The sequence below is a fragment of the Macaca mulatta genome, chromosome 15, assembly GCF_049350105.2.
Source record: "Macaca mulatta isolate MMU2019108-1 chromosome 15, T2T-MMU8v2.0, whole genome shotgun sequence".
NCBI classification, from domain to species: Eukaryota; Metazoa; Chordata; class Mammalia; order Primates; family Cercopithecidae; genus Macaca; species Macaca mulatta.
In genome coordinates, this window is record NC_133420.1 from 114,789,743 (window position 1) to 114,813,202 (window position 23,460).

Genomic DNA, 23,460 nt, shown 5'->3' on the forward strand with positions numbered 1-23,460 from the left:
TTTTTAGTAGAGATGGGGTTTCACCGTGTTAGCCAGGATAGTCTCAATCTCCTGGCCTTGTAATCCACCCGCCTCAGCCTCCCAAAGTGTTGGGATTACAGGCGTGAGCCACCGCGCCCGGCCAACCCTTTCATTTTTAATGTACTGTTGCTCTAATAATCACCCTTCCATAATTTCTTAAATGTAATCTATGTGGTTTATATTTAATAATTCTGTAACTTTATTTCTCTAGTCTAAGTGGATAGTGAGAGGGTAAAGATTCTTGAAACATCTAGACAATTCCAAGTTTAAACTCCAGAATAGATGTTATAAATACGTGACAGTTTGGGTGTTTTGTTGTTGTTGTTGTTAAGATGGAGTCTCACTCTGTCACCTCAGGTTGGAGTGCAGTGGTGTAATCATAGTTCACTGCAGCTTCCAACTCCTGAGATCAAGTGATCCTCCCACCTCAGCCTCCCACATAGCTGGGAGCACAGGTACATGCCATCATGCCTGGCTAATTTTTTTAAAAAATTTTTTCATAGAGACAGGGTCTCACTATGTTGCCCAAGCTAGTCTTGAATTCCTGGCCTCAAGTGATCCTCCTGCCTCAGTGTCCCAAAGCACTGGGATCCTCCTACCTCAGTGTCCCAAAGCCACCACACCCAGCCATGTTATGCATTTTGTCTATTGGATTCTTCCCTGCTGATGTAAAGTAAAAATACTTCAGATAATGTCTACATCACAGAACTTGTTAATAATCTAATGACCTCTCCAGAAAAATAATCATTAATACAAGGGTTCCCAGGATCAGAAAATCCACTGACCTTAATCAGGTTGCCTTGCTTTAAGAGTAGCACAAGGGCCAGGTGGGGTGGCTCACACCTATAATCCCAGCACTTTGGGAGGCTGAGGCAGGAGGGTCACGAGGTCAGGAGTTTGAGACCAGCCTGGCCAACATGGTGAAACCCCATCTCTACTAAAAATACAAACATTAGCCGGGCATGGTAGCACATGCCTGTAATCCTAGCTACTCAGGAGGCTGAGGCAGGAGAATTGCTTGAACCTGGAGGGCGGAGGTTGCAGTGAGCCGAGATCACACCAGCCTGGACAACAGAGTGAGACTCCGTCTCGGGGAAAAAAAAAAAGAGCAGCATAAAGAGTTATCTACATCAAAGGACTCCACCATCTTTCTACCCTCCAAACATGCAACAATAGGATGCACTCTCATCAATAACAGTAACAGCAGCTTACTACTGATGACGATTATCCAAGAGGAGGCTGTGCATAACATTTTTCATTTTTTCTCCTTATTTTACAGAATTATAATTTTATTTAATTTTTTTGAGACAGGCTGTTGCTCTGTTGCCCCAGGCTGAAGTGCAGTAATGATCATAGCTCACTACAAACTCAAATTCCTGGGCTCATGTGATCCTCCTGCCTCAGCCTCCCAACTATCTAGGACTACAAGTGTATGCTACCATACCCGGCTAATTCTGGTATTTTTTGTAGAGACAGGATCTCAAATTCTGGGCTCAAATGATTCTCTTGACTCAGCCTCCCAAAGTGCTGGGATTACAAGCATGAGCCACTGCGCCTGGCCTTAGGACTTAATTTTAAAATATCAGTGTTTCATTTTTCATTAATTGTCAGATATTCCCATAAATTGAATGTACTTTTCAGAGAAAGGGTTATCTCATTGTTTAACACTTCATAATATGTATCTTAAGTGGAAAAGACATTAGAGAAAAGATGGATATAGTTCTCAATGCTATGAAACATCTCTGGATTAGAAAATGGTTTAATCTGTAAAAAATACAACATTTTAATTGATTTAGGCACATTCAGGTTAATAAAATCTATTATTATCTTTGCCACTGATACACCACTTCATCTTCATTTCAACTAATACATTACAAGAAAGTACAGATTCCTCTACCCTATAGCAATGAAGGAAAGGGAATCAAAACTTGGAGGGCCTTTGATTTTTCATGAGTGCCAGGTAGCAACATCCAAATCTAGAAATCATCCAAGAAATAATGAGCAAGGAATATAACTTAAATTCTTTGGTTTTAAAAACTTTCAAAAAGGACTTCTTTTGAAAGACCCTCTAACTTTAAGAACCTCACAAAGTTAGGCCTACATATTTGGATAATCACAAAGCTTTCAGATGACAACATTTAGTTCTATAAAGAGAAATCATGCTTAAATTTGTAGTTACACCATCAAATCTTTGAGTCTTTCAATTTCTTTAAAAATTCAAAATGTAGGATGTAAGCATCTTGACCCATCTGTATAAGAAAAATATTCTGACCCTCAAAAACAAACCTTATTGAAATATCTGAAAAGAATAGCTCTAATCTCAACAGGACTCAGGCAAGCTATTTGTTCCAAGACATTTGCTTCACTACGAGAGAGGTTATGGAATGATGCTCTAAGTGAGTTCCGGCGACGCTGGATACTTTCATTCTTATATTCAATTGCAGCTTCCAAAGCTTCAATCCCTTCTTCAAGTTGGAAAAGAACATGTTCTTCCTAGATATAACAGAAATCACTCATTTTAAATGAAATAGTATAACTTTGACTTTGTCATATACTCAGATCCTACTAAACTATTTGAGTCTAATGGACATTACCACTCTTTTACTAGATTTTAAGAAAATGTTTTTTGAGTGCTTGCTATACCACATAATGCAGAGGTTATGTGTATACACACATGTATACACACACATACACACACACACAACATATTAACATAATCATTAAGCCCTCACAATAAACCTGATGGAATGAAATGGAAAAGACAGAAGTTTAGGTGAGTTCTGAAATGTTCCAAGGTCATACTACAAATGCTGATCATCTAATCCAAGGAATATACTTGAACAAAGCCTAAGCCCACAGGATTAGCAGTATTGTCATGCATCTCCTCCATAGTCCCTAAAGTGCATATTATGTGTCAATATTTCCACTAGTGAGATCCAGAGATTTACTGTTGTCCCTTCAATGATCTATCAAAACAATATACTGCCTAGAGGGAATAACTTACTCTAAATATTTAGAATAAGTTATTAAGAACTAGTAATAAAAAAAGCACAATATGGCATTAAAAAGTAGTGAGGATTTAAGTATCTGACATATTTCATAAGATTCCTATGAAATGTTATTAGAAGGAAAATGTAGGCGTTATAAAATAGGGCAGCGTAGTATTTTTTCACATACCAGAGAAGATCAATGAATCCCTGTCGGAAAACCTACAAGTTTTTTTCTTTTCTTTTTTTTTTTGGACACAGGGTCTCACTATGTTGCCCAGGCTGAACTCAAACTCTTGGCTCAAGCGAACCTCCTACCTTGCCCTCCTGAGTAGCTGGGACTACAGGCACACACTACCATGCCCAGCTCTTCCAGTTCATTGAACTATCCAAATACATGTTATGTTGGTGATACAAATCTCTGGCAAGGAATTACCTCAGATTGGTGAGACTTGGATATATGTTTCCATAGACCTATACCTATTGTGGAGGCCACCTCAATAAGTTCCTGTGGCAGACTGACTTGTCCATCTCCACACCCTTATTGCCCAGCACAGTACCTATCATATAGTTTGAACTCAGTATCTGTTAAGAAAGAGGAGAAAAAAATTTTTCATGTGTCCTTGGTTACAGGACCCATGTTATTTCTCTCCACTCCTCCCCCTAACACCCCAAAGGAAAATAATGTGAATATTTCTTTCTTTCTTTTTTTTTTTTTTTCTTTCTGAGACAGGGTCGTGGTGGGATCTCAGCTCACTGCAACCTCCACCTCTTGGGTTTAAGGATTTAAGCAATTCTCCTGCCTCAGCCTCCCAAGTAGCTGGGATTATAGGTGCATGCCATCACGCCTAGCTAATTTTTGTATTTTTAGTTGAGAAGGGGTTTCGCCACATTGGCCAGGCTGGTCTTGGAACTCCTGACTTCAGGTGATCTGCCTGCCTCAGCCTCCCAACGTGATGGGATTATAGGTGTGAGCCACCATGCCTGGCCAAGAGTGTGAATATTTCTGATCTACCTAAAGAAAAATGCTCATCAGCCATTCTTTTTCTCTGTGCAATCACTAACCATATGGAATTTGATAGTTTGATCACTGCTTCATAAGGAATAAAATAATATTCACCTTTTCAAGAAAAAAAATCCTTAAATACTAAAATGTACTTAGGTGAACAAGTAAGAGGAGCCACAAATAAAAGTGAATTATCCAAAATAGAGTAAGTCCTTATCATCAATAGGTTCTTGGAAACTGTGACTTTAAGAGAAACAATATATAATACAACAGTTTTTTTTTTCCTATTAACTTCATAACAAAAGCAACTATGTTGAAGGAAAACAATGTAATTTGAGGACCTGATGTACATGGTGTCTCTTAAAGTCACAATTTCCAAGAACCTATCCACAATGTTCAGTGAGGACTTTACTGTACTTGACTTTTGAATTCATACTGTGACTATATTTTATCAAAAACAAATGTGAAGAGTTTGCCTTTATACGTGGCTGAGGACAATTTCATATAAATTCAGTTTCTATGGTTTTGGATCTAAGTTAAGGAAGTACTGAGATCATATAAGGTAGTATGAATATAGAAACCCAAGGACAGCCCACTCCAGTGAGGATGCAGCATATCAATGTTTGTAGTTCCCTCTAACTCAGCAATAGGTATAGGTTGACAAGATACGTGGCAATGGGAAACTATCCTGGGATGAAAAATTTGTCACAATACATACCACAGGTTATCAAGAGTTGACTGTTTTATGATCGAGCACTGCTTTTCAACTTTAATGTGTACCGAGGAGCTCACTAGAATTCAGATTCTGATCCAGCAAGTCCAATTGGGGCCTGAGGATCTGCATTTCTAACAAGATCCCAAGTGATGCTGTTGCTGCTGGTCCAGAGACCAAGTAAAATGAAACAAAAAACTAATGATAACTTTTAAGCAAGCACTGCATAGATTTCTCTATAAATTATATGTTCTCAGCAGGGTGCGGTGGCTCATGCCTGTAAACCCAGCACTTTGGGAGGCTGAGGCGGGTGGATCACTTGAGGTCAGGAGTTCGAGACCAGCCTGACCAACATAGCGAAACCTCATCTCTACTAAAAATGCAAAAATTAGGCTGGGCGCGGTGGCTCACGCCTGTAATCCCAGCACTTTGGGAGGCCAAGGTGGGCGGATCACGAGGTCAGGAGATCGAGACCATCTTGGTCAACATGATGAAACCCCATCTCTACTAAAATACAAAAAATTAGCCAGGCGTGATGGCACGTGCCTGTAATCCCAGCTACTTGGGAGATTGCAACAGGGGAATCGCTTGAACCGGGGAGGTGGAGGTTGCAATGAGCTGGGATCATGCCACTGCACTCTAGCCTGGTGACAGAGCAAGACTCTGTCTCGGGAAAAAAAAAAAAAATTAGCTGGGCATGGTGGCGCACGTCTGTAATCCCAGCTACTCGGGAGGCTGAGGCAGGAGAATTGCTTGAACCCAGGAGGCAGAGGCAGTGAGCCGAGATCGCACCACTACACTTCAGCCTGAGCGACAGAGACTCCATTTCCAAAAAAAAATTGTATGTTCTCATAAAATGCGAAATTGAAAGTTTAAAAGATTTTTTTTTTTTTTTTTTTTTTGAGACGGAGTCTCACGCTGTTGCCCAGGCTGGAGTGCAGTGGCGCGATCTCGGCTCACTGCAAGCTCCGCCTCCCAGGTTCCCGCCATTCTCCTGCCTCAGCCTCCTGAGTAGCTGGGACTACAGGCGCCCGCCACCGCGCCCGGCTAATTTTTTGTATTTTTAGTAGAGACGGGGTTTCACTGTGGTCTCGATCTCCTGACCTTGTGATCCGCCCGCCTCGGCCTCCCAAAGTGCTGGGATTACAGGCTTGAGCCACCGCGCCCGGCCCGAAAGTTTAAAAGATTAAATAAAGATAATAGTTCTTATATTTTCCTCCCTACTAAGCAACTACTCTGTATTATTAGAAACCTAAGGTTCAAGTATTCTTTAATTTTAGTTTCTGAATTTTACCAAAAAAAAAAAAAAAAAGAGCAGTGTGACTTGTCTGTAGTAAATTGTTGAGTAATCTTCTATTAGTGTAACGATCTAAAATCTATCAATTTCCATAAAGTAATAAAATTAGGAAAAATATTTTAATTTACTGTGGAAAGAGAAAATAATCCTAAACAAGTTTAAAGACATTAAGATAGCAAACCATTCCAACTAGATTTTATTGATACCTTGTGTCACATCAGAATCTCATGCTCTTGATCATCTGCTAGTGACAGATCTATTTGGGAATATTAACCTTGGCTTTAAAATTGTGGTAAGAGCAGAGCCTCACTTGAGAGCTACACTAAGAAGAACCAACCATGTGGAAGAAAGGGACATAGAAGCTCATGTGACTAATTAGAACTCTACCAGTTGTAGGAGGCTCATCCTTCCCTCAAACCCCAGTCCGGAATAGCTGCAAAATAGGTATCATGCATCATACTATATTTTCACCACAAATCTGTAAATGCTTTTTGTTACAGGATCCCACATGAAATAGAAACCTAAATGTTTCTTGATATTAATGGAACTCTACCCTACTGCAAACGTAATTTGTTAATTCTCATCTCTGTGCCTTATTCAAAGATGTTCTATCTAAAATGGACTTCTCATATCTGCCACTGCATATCATGTTTTTCATAATCTAGCTCAAGATTCTGATCTACTGAGGCTGCCTTGATGAATCTTCCCCCAAATGATCACTTCATTGCTTTGAATAAATAATGTAAGAGGTATAGCTGTAAATACATTATCCACAACTTGATTTTCAATGTCCTTCAGAGTTTAGAGTTTTCTTATATTTTTACCTGTTTTCCCAAATAGAATATTAATTTCTCAAGGGAAACATAATACTTTGGTTTTTTTTGTTTTTTGTTTTTGCTTCTTCTATAGAGCTTAGTTATAGTCACAGGCAGAATTCCTTAAATATTTGAATTCTGCTGTATCTTAGGCTCTCATGTCTTCAAATCTATAAGCCTTGGACTCCAATTTAACACCTTGGGAGGACAACCTGGCTCTCTGTTCCTCTGCACATTTACCCAGCTTAAATTATAAAACAGGGCAATAGAGGTCTATAATGTTCCTTTCAACTGCCACTTAGCCCCCAGTCAAGGATTGATTTGTAAATCAATCCTTTCATCAATTCTCAATGAGCAACAATCTAACGTTATCCTTGCTCCTATTTCTTAACTAGCCCCCTTAACTTCCTGTCACTTGCTCCAAACTAAAACACTACAAGATTCACCAATGTGTGTGATTCTCAGCTATTCACCTTCTCTGAGCAACTTTCCCTTGCTTTGGTAATGATAAGACACCAACAATAAATACCTGGGGAGGCAGTTCCGATTCAAAAATTCATCTTTCTCTGATGAAGTAAGGTACAGGTACCACTGCCAACTGACTGAAAATTTTGAAAAAAGACAAAGTCTGGGGCAATTTGACAGCCTGTAAATGAATCATCTTCTACATAGTTTTTAAAAACTAGAACTAAAACTATAGTTTTAAAAAACTGTAACTGTAACTAAAAGGTCTTTTACTGGGATTGGAATTTTATGCATCTATTTGGCTGGACATAGTATGGACACTGGGCCTTCTCAACCAAGGTTTCATGGAAAGAATTAACCCCTAATTCCTTAGGCATCTGCTGTATGTAATAAATTACCTAGTATCATTCACGAAATATGTATAGAGAAAAGTCAGGTGCCCTCCAAAAGAGTCCCTCAAATCATTTTCTATGTTCTATGATTTCAGACGAGAAACCCCAGCTGAGGAGGCAAATATACTCAAGGAAAGTAATAGTTTCCAAATGCCTGGCAATGCCAGGAAGGGGCCATGTCCATGGACCACTATGTAAGGATATCTCAGTCTCTAGTCAAGCATGGTTTATGGTGCCAAATAAGTGCCAGGTGAATTCACTACATCTGACAAAATCTCAAAACCAAGTTTAACGGATAATATTTATGATTATGTGAAAAAGACTGAGGAAATCACTCAAGTGATCCATCATACAGCACCTCCAGTTCCAAAGAATACTGACTTACTTCAGGTGATAACACTCTGCCATTTTTAAGTTTTTCATCCACACTGTTTCTTCGTTTCTGGAGCTGATCCTTTTCTTTCTGGAGGACTTCAACTTGTTCTGAAATCTTTATTTTCTCCTCAGCTGTGCTAGTCTGGAGCTGCACATTCTTTTCAGACAACTCTTGTTCCAGTAAGTTCAGGCGAGTTGATATTTTCAAATTATCTGTGTTTAAGGCCTAAAAGATACAACCCACCAGACACCAGAAACAGTTACTAGAAATCTAGACTGCATAAAAATTAGGAAAAACAGAGAGAAAATTGCTAAATGAATATATTTTTAGTTTTTACATTATTGAGGGAGGGGGTATTCATTTTCTTTTTTTTGTTTTTGAGATGGAGTTTTGCTCTTGTTCCCCAGGGTAGAGTGCAATGGTGCGACCTCAGCTGACTGCAATCTCCGCTTCCCAGGTTCAAGCGATTTTCCTGCTTCAGCCTCCCGAGTTGCTGGGATTACAGGCGCTTGCCACCTCGCACAGTTAATTTTTTGTATTTTCAGTAGAGACAGGGTTTTACCATGTTGGCCAGGCTGGTCTTGAACTCCTGACCTCAGGTAATCCACCCGCCTCAGCCCCCAAAGTTCTAAGATTACAGACGTGAGACACCGCGCCCACCCGGGGTGTTCATTTTCTAAAATCTTAAGTTGAATGCCTTTTTAAAAAAAACGTTTATTTAAACTCTGAGTTTACTACCAAGAATTGCCTTGACTAGGTTTTCAGAGGCAGTATTTTTCTTTTTTCTTATTTTCTAAACTGAACTTTTCTTTCTTCGCTTACATTCTACATTGTAGAATTATGTTACAATTTACTAGGGGTTGAGCTTTGGTGTGTTTAAACATATGATTGGTTGGCTTAAACATATAATTTGTTTTTACTCTTAATTCATTCTGATCAGAAAATATGGCCAGATTTATGGAGATGTTCATTATGGTCAAATTTCAGGTAATTTGTAAAATATTTTTCACAGTAATTATCTGCATATACTACTATAAGGTTTATTATATAGACACATACTATCATAAGGTTTATAATTTTTTTTTTTTTTTTTTTTTTTTGAGATGGAGTCTCGCTCTGTCGCCCAGGCTGGAGTGCAGTGGCGCAATCTCGGCTCACTGCAAGCTCCGCCTCCCGGGTTCACGCCATTCTCCTGCCTCAGCCTCCCGAGTAGCTGGGACTACAGGCGCCCGCCCCTGCGCCCGGCTAATTTTTTCTATTTTTAGTAGAGACGGGGTTTCACCATGGTCTCGATCTCCTGACCTTGTGATCCGCCCACCTCGGCCTCCCAAAGTGCTGGGATTACAGGCGTGAGCCACCACGCCCGGCCAAGGTTTATAATTTTAAAAAAGCATTCCCCTCCCCCAAGCTTTTAATTGAATCCTACTCCCAGACAGCCACCTTCAGCCTTTTCAGTTGGTTCTTCTGGTGTTTATGTCTATGTTTCTGAATGACATTATCAATTTTAGACATTGTCTATTGACTGTGTATTATGGGAGATAAGGATTTAGCACTCTTATAGCTACTCTACTTCCCAATCTCCTCCATTCTCCCAATATAAGTTACATTACAGTTTTTAGTTCAATCAATATTCATTTTCATTATTATAACTTTGTTATTCATAGGTGAACTATCTAGTGTGAAATGATCATGCTTCTGTTTTGATACAACTTTTTATTGCACCTTATAGCTAATTCTTCTCCAACAGAACTATAAAATTCCTCAACACTTTTTCATTTGATCAAACTTATCAGGAAATCTTTTCAATCTATTCTTTTCTGGAAACATTTTGCCTGGAGCGTCCATCCTGCTCCACCCTGGACCAGTTGTCCTGGGTCTTCCCTTTGGTATTTCCTGAGAATTTCCATGTTGCAGCACATTTTCAGAATCCCGAGTCCTCCTTTTTCATAGTTTGTGCCATTATTTTTGTGGAGCACATTCTCTAGTAGTTTCCTTGGACAGGCTTAATGGGAGATTTTTGGTTTTGTTTTTTATACCTGAAAATGCTTATTATAGCTTCACATTTGATTGACAGTTTGGCTAAGAAGAAAATTATTTATTAGACTTAATTTTCCTCATGAGTTTAAAGATTGCTTCAGATCTTAAACTTGTCATGAGGAAAGCTGAGAAGTCCAATGCCATTCTGATTCTTGCAATTTATAAGTAGTCTTTTTTGTCTAGATGCTTTCAGGACCTTCTTTTTTCCTCAGTGTATCCAAACCTTCACAATGCTATGTTTTGGGTACTCATTTTGCTGGGCCCTTGATGGGCTATTTCAGTCTAGAGTCTCATATTACTGGTGTTGAGAAAAAAAATTTTTTTTTTTTTGAGACGGAGTCTCGCTCTGTCACCCAGGTTAGAGTGCAGTGGCGTGATCTCGGCTCACTGCAAGCTCCGCCTCCCAGATTCACGCCATTCTCCTGCCTCAGCCTCCCGAGTAGCTGGGACTACAGGCACCTGCCACCACGCCTGGCTAATTTTTTTGTAGTTTTAGTAGAGACAGGGTTTCACCGTGTTAGCCAGGATGGTCTCCATCTCCTGACCTCGTGATCTGCCCACCTCAGCCTCCCAAAGTGCTGGGATTACAGGCGTGAGCCACCGTGCCTGGCCAAGAAAATTTTTTATATGATGTCTTTGATAATCTCTTCTGTTTCCTCTGTTGTATCTTTCTGGAATTCCCATTACTTGGATCTTGGGCTTCCTGGATTTATCTGCCAATTAAATTTTTTTCTCTCCTACTTTCTATTGTATTTTTACTTACTTTTGGGGATATTTCCTCAACTTTATCCTCTGACCCTATTTTTTGAGATGGAGTTTTGCTCTTGTTGCCCAGACTGGAGTGCAATGGCACGGTCTTGGCTCATTACAACCTCTGCCTCTCAGGTTCAAGCGATTCTTCTGCCTCACCTCCCAAGTACCTGGGATTACAGGTGCCCACAACCACGCCTGGCTAATTTTTGTATTTTTAGAAGAGACAGGGTTTCACCATGTTGGTCAGGCTGGTGTCGAACTCCTGACCTCCAGTGATCCACCTACCTTGGCCTCCCAAAGTGCTGGGATTACAGCCATGAGCCACCGCACCCTGCCTATCCTCCAACGCTTTTAATTTCCAAGAGTTCATGTTTTTAATAACTTGCAGTTCTTTATAGTCATCTTTTGCCACACTGAGGATATTAAGATTTCTGTGAAGTTTTTTCCGCTTCTTGCTCTATCTCTAATGTCTGTGAGTTTATTTTTTCCTTTTGTTTTGTTTTCTGTCTTTAATAGTGGCATTCCTAAAATGTCCATCATATTTCAGATTCAGGTATCAAAAAGCTGCTAAGATTTGTGGTGATAGCATACATGTGTAGCCACTTAGTTGGCAGCTTCCAAATTTAAGTGTTTTTATATCTTTTTAGATGTTTCAGAAAATATGCTAATCTCCTGCTAGGAAGTATAAATCTGGGCCAGCATTCTTGGATCCAAGTAGAGATTAGGAAATAGATGTTTCACAATTCATATGCAGACTTGCATTCATTCCCTATTTGGAGTTTTTTGACTTATCACAACCTTTGCAGTGCCTGGTTCAATCTTCGGAAAAGAAATCAGTCCCAGAGTGAGAAAAAATAGTTTCATGACTATGCCCTGTTTTCATCTTTATGCTACTCCTGCCTTCTGAAAATCTTGGTCCCTTCATTTCTGAATCTTTTTGATGTTCTATGTGAATTTTATCTCTCTAAAGCTGTTATTTTTTTTAAAAGGAAAACATCTAAAGCATTCCTAAAATGCCCATCACATTTCAGAGTCAGATATTAAAAAGCTGATAAGATGTATGGTGACAGCATATATGTAGGATCTTGGCCTGGTTCTCATTTGTGTCCCTCTAGGTACTTGGACTGCAGCATCTTCTGTTCTGCTAAGTTAATAAGCTCTCATCTATTTGCTTTCCATCTTTTCTTTTTTTGGTAATCTTTTGTCCTCTGTTATCTCCTCTACTGTCTTTTCCTTTTTATGGCTTTTCAAAAAACATAATAGCTTTAATGAGATATAATCTACATACCATACAATTCACCAATTTAAAGTATATAATTCAAATCTGGGCATGGTGGCTCACGCCTGTAATCCCAGCACTTTGGGAGGCCAAGACGGGCTGATCACAAGGTCAGGAGTTTGAGACCAACCTGACCAACATGGTGAAACCCCTCTCTACTAAAAATACAAAAATTAGCTGGGCGTGGTGGCACGCGTCTGCAATCCCAGCTACTTGGGAGGCTGAGGCAGAAGAATCTCTTGAACCGGGAGGCAGAGGTTGCAGTGAGCAGAGATCGTGCCACTGCACTCTAGCCTGGGCGACAGAGCGAGACTCCATCTCAAAAAACAAAAAATAACAATAAAGTATATAATTCAATGGTTTTTTGTATATTCACAGTTATATAACCATCACCACAATCAATTTTACATTTTCATCACCCCCCCAAAAAAAGAAACCCCACACCTATTAGTAGGCATTCTATTTCCTCCCCAGTCCCCCACCAACCCTAGGTAACTACTATTCTACTTTTTTGTCTCTGGACAGAAATGGAATTGCCTATTCTAGAGACTTCATATAAATGGTATTATACAAAGGTGGTCTTTTGTGACTAGTTTCTTTCACTTAACATAGGTTTTCAAGGCTCATCCATGTTGCAGCATATATCAGTACTTCATTCCCTTCTATTGTCAAATAATATGCTATTGTATAGATAATCAGTTTATCCATTCATCACTTGATGAACATTTGTGTTGTTTTCAGTTTTTAGCTATTATGAATAATGTTACTATAAATGTTCATGTTCAAGTTTTTGTGTGGAAACATGCTTTCATTTCTCATGGAGACATACATATAGAAATAGATCTATCTATCCATCCATCCCTAGGAGTGAGATTACTGGGTCACATAGTATGTCTAAGTTGAGCCTTCTGAGGAACTACAAGATGGTTATCCAAAGCAATTACACCATTTTCCAATTTCACAGCAGTGTATGAAGGTCCCAATTTCCCCACCTCCTTCCCCACATTTCTTATTATCTGTTTTTCTGATTATAGTCATCCCAGTGGGGAGTGTAGAGTGGTTTACAACCAGAATCAAATAGTGTATTAAACAGAATACCTGACTAGATCTCAATTTCTTATTTTCCAGGTGACTCTTCTCCTGTAATAGAGCCTCCTTCTTAGAAACTATGGCCTCCCGTTTCTTTAAGTCTTCTTCCAGCTCCTCTAATTCTTGGCGTTGGTTCAGAACTTTCTCTACTTCTTCATCTAACCATTTCTTTTGCTCATCCAATTTCTACATTAAAATTCAAAAAAAGTTACTTGTTTTTCCTTCTGCCATAAAAATTACATGGTAACAATATAATTTCAGATTGGCTGAAATCTCTTAAATGAACATTTAAAAACTATCACTCAGAGTAACTCAGGTTCCCATCTGAAATCCTAAAGACATCAGTGGTTCTAGTCAAGATGTAGCTATGTTGTTTTATAAAGAATTAAAATTTACTCCCCAGATACGTTAAACAGTCTAGGATTTTTTAGCCTGACAAATAAGGGACTGATAATTTTCTATGCCTATATTAAGAACATGCTGGAGTCTTTTACTCTGTTGTAGTGGTGCATATTTCCATCACAGCACTTACACTGGTGGTTGCTCTACTTATCTGTCTCCCCAACTTGAGCTCCTTGATTGACTGCAGGGGCTGTAGTTTTTAACTGTCTATCCACATGGCTGGCATATTGCCTGGGCCACAGTAGGCATTCAGTAAAATGTTAAATGAATGAGTGAATCATTGCCTGATTCAGTCAATCAATGAAGTGAATAAATGAATACACACAGTGGGAGATACAGATGATGGAGTTTGGAAGGAAACCCAATTTGCATTGTAGCTTGTCAACCTCAAATAATTCTTTTTAAAAAAAGAAAAAACAAAAATAAAAAATTGCTGAAAAGATCTCCAAAACAAACATCTGAGTACTCTCTTGAATTAAGGATACCCAGAAACAAATACAAACATAAATATAGATGGAATGTGACTGTTTAAAAGGAACTCTATCAAGTGGACACGGTAATGAAGCACTGCCACCAAAACAATAAATAAATAGGAAAAGAAATCAATATAGTATTATTTCCTAGTCCTTCATGAACCTTCTAGAAACGGTTCCTAGAAATCTATAATACAATGAGACAGTGAATATATATTTAAAAAAGAGCAAAATGGCCAAGGCAAAGAAGATGCATAGCTATTGAGTCTTCCAATAATACCAAGATATAAGCACTATCATGTCCAGATAACACTGGAGCCTAAAATGTCATAGTAGCTCTACAATTATTAGGAACAGAAAGAGCAACTATAAAAATGTTAGTTTTGTCATATCCTTAAATAATCCAGTAGGAGATCCTAGGAAGTCTAGCAAGTAACTTAAATATATTCTACAAACATTCTTAAACTGTGAGTGGGGTTTGAAAGATGAATAAGAGATTCTTTTTAAGCTCCACTTAAAAGTAAAAAACCTAAAAAATTACGACTGGTGATGACATTTCTGGGTGGAATGGGTACACACCCATGTCAGAATGCACTCATGTCACTATTAAATGTCACTAATAAAATGTAATATAAAATTTATGAAGAGAGAATAAATTTAAAGGTAGAGATAATTGCATTCTGGGTATTTTAAATACAGTATTTTTTTCTTACAGAAAATTTAAAATTTCAATTTCTTTGAACTTCAAAATGAGTTTGTGGATTATGACTTTCTTTTTAAAAGATGGCACTAAAATAATGGCTTTTTAATATATAGAGTACATATACAATTTGGCTTTCTTTGAATGTAGAGTTCTGATTTTTAGAAATATACTCGTCTTTGGCCGGGTGCAGTGGCTCACACCTGTAATCCCAGCACTTTGGGAGGCCAAGGCAGGTGGATCACAAGGTCAGGAGATGAAGACCATCCTGGCTAACACAGTGAAACCCCATCTCTACTAAAAATACAAAAAATTAGCCGGACATGGTGGTGGGCGCCTGTAGTCCCCAGACTCAGGAGGCTGAGGCAGGAGAATGGTGTGAACACAGGAGGTGGAGCTTGCAGTGAGCTGAGATCACGCCACTGCACTCTAGCCTGAGCGACAGAGAGAGACTCAGTCTCAAAAAAAAAAAAAAGAAAAAAAAAAAAAAGAAATATACTCATCTTCATGAGATGGGAATAAATACAATCCAGTGAACACAGATTTCATGTTTATATTCTACAACATTCAAATAAACTCATTTCTACTGAAATAAGAATATATTGATTCTGCTGAGAGTAAGATAAAACAAAAATACAGTACATTTCTGGATGAGAAAATAATTTTGTAATAATAAAAGTTTCACTACTTGGGCAATAGGATTATTAGAAGCCCAAATCTTAGCATCACACAATATACCCATATAACAAACCTGAACATGTATCCCTGAATCTAAAATTTAAGAAAATAAAAATAATAAAGTTTCAAAACAAATACTAGAAATTTTGCATTCGGGTGGCATCTAGTGTTTGAAGGTTTTATTCAGAGTCCACCAGTTTTTACATCTATCTATCTATCTATTTGTTGAGAGGGAGTTTCGCTCTTGTTGCCCAGGCTGGAGTGCAGTGGCGTGGTCTCGGCTCACTGCAGCCTCCACCTCCAGGGTTCAAGCGATTCTCCTGCCTCAGCCTCCCAAGTAGCTGGGATTACAGGCACCCGCCACCAAGCCCGGCTAATTTTTGTATTTTTAGTAGAGACGGGGTTTTACCATGTTGAGCAGGCTGGTCTCGAACTCCTGACCTCAGGTGATCCACCCACCTTGGCGTCCCAAATTGCTAGGATTACAGGTGTGAGTTTACCTCTATTTAGACAACCATCAGATTGAAGAGAAACGAGGAAACACTAAATAGAATTGACAAACCTGGAGTTGGTCTATACTTCCAAACGAACCTTTTCTCCTTTTCAAGTTACATGCATCGAGATCCTCAGCTTTTGGTTTTAGACCTTCTTCCTGTCCTGTTTTTAATTGTAATTCCTGTAGAAAAAGAAATTGAAAACACCTTATTGCATTTACACCTGACCATTAAGTATGTTGATGATAATTATTTTCTTTTTTTGGAAACAAGGTCTCGCTCTGTCACCCAGGCTGAAGTGCAGTGGCACAATCACAGCCTCAAACTCCTGGGCTCAAGCCATCCAGTGACATTTTCTTAACATTTACTTCCTTAGTCACAGAAAGAGAAAATGAGTAGATGACAGCTGGGGCTCTATTTGAGAAGAAAATAATGTGGGGATTTTTTTGTTTAAAAAATTTGTTTAGAGATAGCGTCTCACTCTGTAACCTAGACTAGAGTGCAATGGCGTGATCATAGCTCACTGTAAGCTCAAGCTCCTGGGCTCAAGTAATCCTCTCACCTATCTCAGCCTCCCAAGTAGCTAGGACTATAGGTGTGCACCACCACATCCAGCTAATTTTTTTTTTTTAGAGATGGGGTCTTGCTGTGTTGCCCAGGTTGGTCTCCAGTGATCTTCCTGGCCTCCAGTGATCCTCCAGCCCCAATTTCCTGAAGTTCTGGGATTAAAGGCATGAGTCACCATGCTCAGCCTTAATTTTTAATTGACAAATAATAATTGTACATATTCGTGAAGTACATAGTGATTATTTCAATACATATAATGTATAGTGATCAAACCAGGGTAATTAGCATATCTAAGAAGAAAGGAATGTTAGCTCTTACTGAGGCAATAAAATATAACTGCAAAAATTAAGATTTACTAACAAAACTGAGTGTTTTTTTCATTCTTCATGAGTGTTACACATTAGCATAACAAGGATAAGACTCTGAAATTTGTAAGTGGGTTTTTCTCTTCTGCCTTTCTGAGCTCATTACCTTCATAGTTACTCCACCCAAGACATCCATCTGCTGTGAGTATATTAAAATTTATTATAGTAAAAATGCAAAAAAAAAAAAGTAATGTTCAATTTCTGGTGTTCAAAAATGGGAGTTGCAATATAAGAATAGACTTGGAAGACAGATCATGGTCTTATGAAGCGTATTTTCTAAATTTCTTTAGTTTCCATCCACATCTTTTTTTTTTAGACGAAGTCTCACTCTGTCACCCAGGCTGGATGCAATGGCACAATCTCGGCTCACTGCAGCCTCCGTCTCCCAGGTTTCAAGCAATTCTCAAGCCTCAGTCTCCTGAGTAGCGGGTATTATAGGCGTGTGCCCCCACACCTGGCTAATTTTTGTATTTTCTTTTTTTATTTTTGGAGAGATAGGGTTTTACCACGTTGGCCAAGCTGGTCTTGAACTCCTGACCTCAGGTGATCCGCCTGCCTCAACCTCTCAACGTGCTGGGATTACAGGCATGAGCCACCACGCCCAGCCTCCATCCACATCTTAAGGGTCAAGTCAAGAGGTGCGATGTTGGCCAGGCGTGGTGGCTCATGCCTGTAATCCAGCAGTTTGGGAGGCCGAGGCAGGCTGATCACCTGAGGTTAGAAGTTCAAGACAGCCTGGCCAACATGGTGAAACCCCGTCTCTACTAAAAATACAAAAATTAGCTGGGCATGTGCCTGTATTCCGAGCTACTCAGGAGGCTGAGCACAAGAATCGCTTCAACTTGAGAGGCGGAGATTACAGTGAGCTGAGATCGCATCACTGCACTCCAGCCTCGGTGACAGAGTGAGACTCCATCTTAAAACAAAACAAAACAAAACAAAACAAAAGGCACAATGTTCACGGTGCCCTCCAGGGGTTTAGAAATGACGTTGTTCATCACTAAAGCTTCGCAGGACAGGAAGGAGGACATGAGTCAAAGTGGGCCAGTCCACATACTCTCTATTACTGGTCTATGATGGATAAGCATGCAATTGAAAGTGCTGAGATACTTTTATAGCAATTTGACAAAATAATTTTATGTTTGATGACTCTTAACAATTTTTAAAATGGACTTTTATTTGTGTATTTTAAATTTCACTTTGCTACTAATTCATGTTATAAAAGTGTTAGGCTGTGACAAATTTATAACAAAATAAAAACTATACCTTCTCCACAAGTAATTTCAGAAGCACTGATAGAAAGGAAGTAAAAGAAAAGCCTAGGCCGGGCGCAGTGGCTTAGGCCTGTAAGCCCAGCACTTTGGGAGGCCGAAGCGGGCAGATCACGAGGTCAGAAGATCGAGACCATTCTGGCTAACATGGTGATACCCTGTCTCTACTAAAAAATAAAAATAATTAGCTGGGTGTGGTGGCGGGCACCTGTAGTCCCAGCTACTCGGAGGGCTGAGGCAGAAGAATGGTGTGAACCCAGGAAACGGAGTTTGCAGTGAGCCAAGATCGTGCCACTGCACTCCAGCCTGGGCGAGAGAGCGAGACTCTGTCTCAAAAAAAAAAAAAAGAAAAGCCTAGTGCTCTCCAGCCCTGGGAATGGCAGAAAGGAGAAAAGAGACAGTAAGAAAGACTTGTTTCCCAATTGTGCTCTGAGTTTTGGTCCAGAAAGGGGGATGATAAGTAAAGGTATCAGTGGGGACAGAGGGGCCCTTAACCTATTCAGGAGAGAAAATGCAGACTGCAGTGCAGAAGCCCCACACCCATATACAACTGCCCAGCCTTGCTGAAAGAGCAGAGAGGTACAATTAGGAAAGAGACCCTAATTGGACTCCTTGGTCTCATGTGGCATGGATCCTGAGTTGAGAGCTAATGTAGGTACTCATTATGGGGAACTGGCTCCCAAACTAGGTATAAGGACAGGCCACTGGGCTAGCAAGCTAGACAGAATGCCTAGTAGCCTCAGTAGGGGCTAATAATGCTAGTGGGAGATGAGATGAAGGGAAAGCACCCCCATGCTCTAAACCAGAAGCAAGACCAAACTGTGAGTTATACCAGCCAGGGGTTTCATCATCAGGGGCCAGCAGATTAGACAGGGTAAGGTGGACAAGGGAGAACAATTTCCAGCGGCTCACAATCCTCAACTCCAAGGCATAGGATAAAAGAAAGCTATACACCCAACCACAACATACACTGGATGCCATCTTAGGGAGAGAAGCCTAGGGAACAGGAGGCTAAGAGACTAAGCATTCTTATTCAAGAGACCTGAGAATTATTTAAAGGAAGTGTTTACATTTTTAGAACAAGGTTTGAACAGAGAGAACATCTGATTAGTTTCCACCATATTTCCAGCAATAATCATGACATGGATAGAAGAAGAGAGGGGCACTCACAAAGAAGACAGGTGCTATAGACTAAATAAAGAAAAATGTTACACCCATCTGGGTTATGAGTGAATTTAGACCCTATTTTTTTTTTTTACCACCCATAGTTCTTGATACTTCCCTAGCTCTAGTTCATAGCTATAATTTAGCCCTGTCATAGTCCTAGAAATTTCAGGATGATGAAATAAAGCTACCTTAAATAAAGAGACCTTATACTTGGAGTTGACTCTCTACTATTTGTTTGTCCACATACACTTTAAAAGTATACTGAACCTGTAATCCCAGCACTTTGGGAGGTTGAGGTGGGTGGATCACGAGGTCAGGAGATTGAGACCATCCTGGCTAACACAGTGAAACACCGTGTCTACTAAAAAGACAAAAAAAATTAGCCAGGCGTGGTGGCGGGTGCCTGTAGTCCCAGCTACTCAGGCGGCTGAGGCAGGAGAATGGTGTGAACCTGGGAGGTGGAGCTTGCAGTGAGACGAGACCTCACCACTGCACTCCAACCTGGGCGACAGAGAGAGCCTCCATCTCAAAAAAAAAATACTGCAGTAGTTCTAATTCCCTCTTCCACATGTTGCTCCAGACAATGCCTTTTTTCTTATATTGTAATCTTTGTTATACATATTAAAATAACTGTGTACCAGGCACTGTGCTAGGCTTTTTATATCTATTTAGTTATCCCATTTAGCCCTCACAACAATCTTATGATATAGGGGCTATTATAAAATCCATTTTATAGATGAGGAAATGGGTGGTTAAAAAGCTTAAAATCACACCACCACCCACAATTTCAGGAGTTCTCATATCTTTTCTTCAAAGCCTATCCATGGACCTCAGTTAAGAACTGCTGCTCTGAAGAGAACCTACGCAAAAGTTGTACTATTCTTTAGAAATGCTTTAGTCAAGTAGAAAGAGACAGACAGGAGTGTCAGAAAGTTAGCTCCAAGCAGACGACAAATATTCTTTAGGACTGTAAGCAGGTTTTCTGTTTTTGCATTAAGTAGAGGATACATCAACAACATATCTTTGGGAAAGTCTGTTCCTTTTTCTGGAATACCTGCTATCCCCCATAAATGGGTCATTTCACTAGAATTAGAGATCTGGCAAGATGGAATAAAAGTGCCCTAGGTGGCAAGGTGTGGTGGCTTGTGCCTGTAATCCCAGCATTTTGGGAGGCTGAGGCATAAGGACCTCTTGAGCCTAGGAGTTCGAGATCAGCCTGGGCAACATAGTAAGACCTCATCTCTACAAAAAGTTAAAAAATTTGTGAGGTACGCTGGCATGTGCCTGCAGTCCTAGCTACTTGGGAGGCTGAGGGGAGAATTGCTTGAGCCCAGGAGGCCAAGGCTGCAGTGAGCTGTGATCACATCACTGCACTCAAGCCCGATGACAGAGCAAGACCTTGTCTCAAAAAAAAAAAAAAAAAAAAAAAAAAAGTGCCCTAGATAAGAAGGTAAACAGTTTGAGTTACAAGCAGAGTTGCACTTCAGCAGACTTCTACTCTTTGAAGAAGAGAGTGTCTTCTTTTCCCTAAGCATGGATTTACAGAGTGCTGTGTCTTGCTGGTTTAAGCCATGGCCTATGAGAGATGAGGAGTTAAAACTCAAAGACCACAACACCAAACAGGTGCGCCTGATCTTCACATTGGAAGAAGAGCTAAAACAAAACAGACTAAGTTGTTGGCAGCAGAAATGAAAATTGGACAGATTCATGGTGTTTTAAAGATATACTCTGAAGGGCTTTAGTGGTTCATTGGATATGCATAAGAAAGAGGCAAGAGCCAATGATGATGCCTCAATTTCTAGCTCACCCAACTGATGTATCATGTAAGGCACATTGGAGAACTACATTTTTTCACCCATGAAGGGAGCAGGGAGTGGGGAATCATGGAAAGGTAAGTAAGGAAGATCATGAATTCATCTATAAGACAACCTAGGGAAGAGGCTGGAGCTCAAATAACAGACTTGGGATTAAGCATTAAATTTGGAAACCTTCAGTTTAATTGCAGCTATGGAAAAGTATCCTATACTCACCTAGGATAGAGTATAGAAGAGGGCAGAGACCAGAACCATGAGGAACTCCCATATTTAAAAGGACTGGTAGAGTGGGATGAGCTAGCCAAGACGGAGAACAAACAATCAGAAAGAGAGGAAAAAACGAGGAAAGTATAATGTCACAAAGGCAAGGGGAAAATACTACAAGATGGAAGGAGTGCTGAACTGTGCTGGATGCACAGTATTAAGATAAGGACTTTAGTGACAGAGAGAGCACTAGTCAACTTCTCAAGAGCTGTGAAGTGGGTGATAGAGCCAGAAGCCATCTGGAGAGGATAAGAGAATGAATGAAAGCAGAAGTAACAGAAAGAAATGCAGTCAACTTTTCCAAGAAGTTTGCTTACAAAGGGGAGGTAAGAAAGGGAAGGGAAAAAGGTTGAAGGAGGATAATTTTAGGATGAAAAAAACTAAGATATTTAAAGACAAATCCAGAAGAAAAAAAAAGTTGAAAATAAGAAAAAAGGATAAAAGATGACACATACATGCTTAGCACAGTATTGCTTGAATATAAATCTCAATAAATGTTAACTACTGCTATAATTATTATTATTACCATTATTATGAACTTCATTATTACCAGTTCTTTTAAATATGGGAGTTCCTCATGGCTCTGATTTTTGCCCCCTTAACTTCTATACTCCATCCTAGGTGAGTATAGAATACTTTTCCATGGCTGTAATTAAACTCATACTCTTCACTGGGTTGTCTCACAGTGTCAAGGAAATTTAAAAAGCAATTCCATTTATAATAGCATCTAAAAGAGCATCTAGGAACAAGTTTAAGTAAAGAGGTAAAATACTACTAGTACACTAAAAATTAGAAGACATTGCTGAAAGAAATTAATGAAGACCTAAAAAATGGAAAGACTTCCCATGCTTGTGGATAAGAAAATTTAATATTGTCAAGATGTCAGTACTACTCAGTGCAATCTAGAGATTCAACAATCTCTATCAAAATTCCAATGGTCTTTTTTGCAGAAATGGAAAAGCCCATCCTCAAATTCACATGGAAAATTGTAGGGGCCCTAAATAGCCAAAATAATCTTGAAAAAGAAGAGCAAGGTGGAAGGACTTACTTCCCGATTTCAAGACTTAATACAAAGCTACAGTAATCAAAATAGTGTGATACTAGCATGAGGATAGACATATAGACCTATGGAATAGAAATGAGAGTCTAGTAACCATACATCTATGGCCAGTTGATTTTTTTTTTTTTTTTTTAATAAAAATTGGGGCCAAGCATGGTGGCTCAGGCCTGTAATCCCAACACTTTGAGAGGCCAAGACCGGAGGATCACTTGAAGCCAGGAGTTCAAGACCAGCCTGGGAAATACAGCAAGACACTCTCTACAAAAAGTAGAAAAAAAAAAATTAGCCAGGTGTGGTGGTGCACATCTGTAGTCCCAACTGCTTAGGAGGCTAAGGCAGGGGGATCACTTGAGCCCAGGAATTGGAGGCTGCAGTGGGCTATGATCATGCCACTGCACTTCAGCCTGGGTGACAGAGACCCTGTCTCAAAAAAACAAAACTGTACATATGTAAGGTATACAACATGATATTTTGATATACATAGTGAAATGATTAGTCAAGCTAACATATTTATCTGTTCATATAGTTAGCATTTGTGTGTGTGTGTGTGTGTGTGTGTGTGTGTGTGTGTGTGTGGTAAGAGTACCTGAAATCCACTCTCTTAGCAAATTTCCAGTATACAGTAGTCATCATGCTGCACATTAACTCTCTAGATTTATTTATTCTACACAACTGCAACTTTGCACCACTTGACCAACATCTCCCCATTTCTCTATTTCCCCCTCCAAATGATTTTTGATAAGGGTGCCAAATCCATTCAGTGGAGGAAAGAACAGTCTCTTCAACAGATGGTACTGGTACAACTGGAGTTCCACATGCAAAAGAATAAATCTGGACCACTACTTCACACCATATACAAAAACTGACCCCAAATGGACCAATGACCTAAATATAAAAGCAAAAACCATAAAACTCTTAGCAGAAAACATAGGGGTAAATCTTCTTGACCTTGGATTTAGGCAATGGATTTTTAGAC

The 23,460-nt window shown here is 39.6% G+C and overlaps 1 protein-coding gene across 2 annotated transcripts in view; it reads right to left on the bottom strand.

The window, feature by feature from the left end:
* Positions 1-23,460, bottom strand: part of KIF27 (kinesin family member 27) — an 87,048-nt gene that overhangs the window by 15,567 nt on the left and 48,021 nt on the right. For both annotated transcript variants that reach the window (XM_015118008.3, XM_077966279.1), the window contains exons 12-15: positions 16,045-16,158; positions 13,239-13,415; positions 8,081-8,296; positions 2,308-2,514 (exon numbers count right to left, since the gene is read on the bottom strand). In XM_015118008.3, coding sequence (XP_014973494.3) covers positions 2,308-2,514; positions 8,081-8,296; positions 13,239-13,415; positions 16,045-16,158 — 714 coding nt within the window. The remainder of the gene's footprint in view (positions 1-2,307; positions 2,515-8,080; positions 8,297-13,238; positions 13,416-16,044; positions 16,159-23,460) is intronic.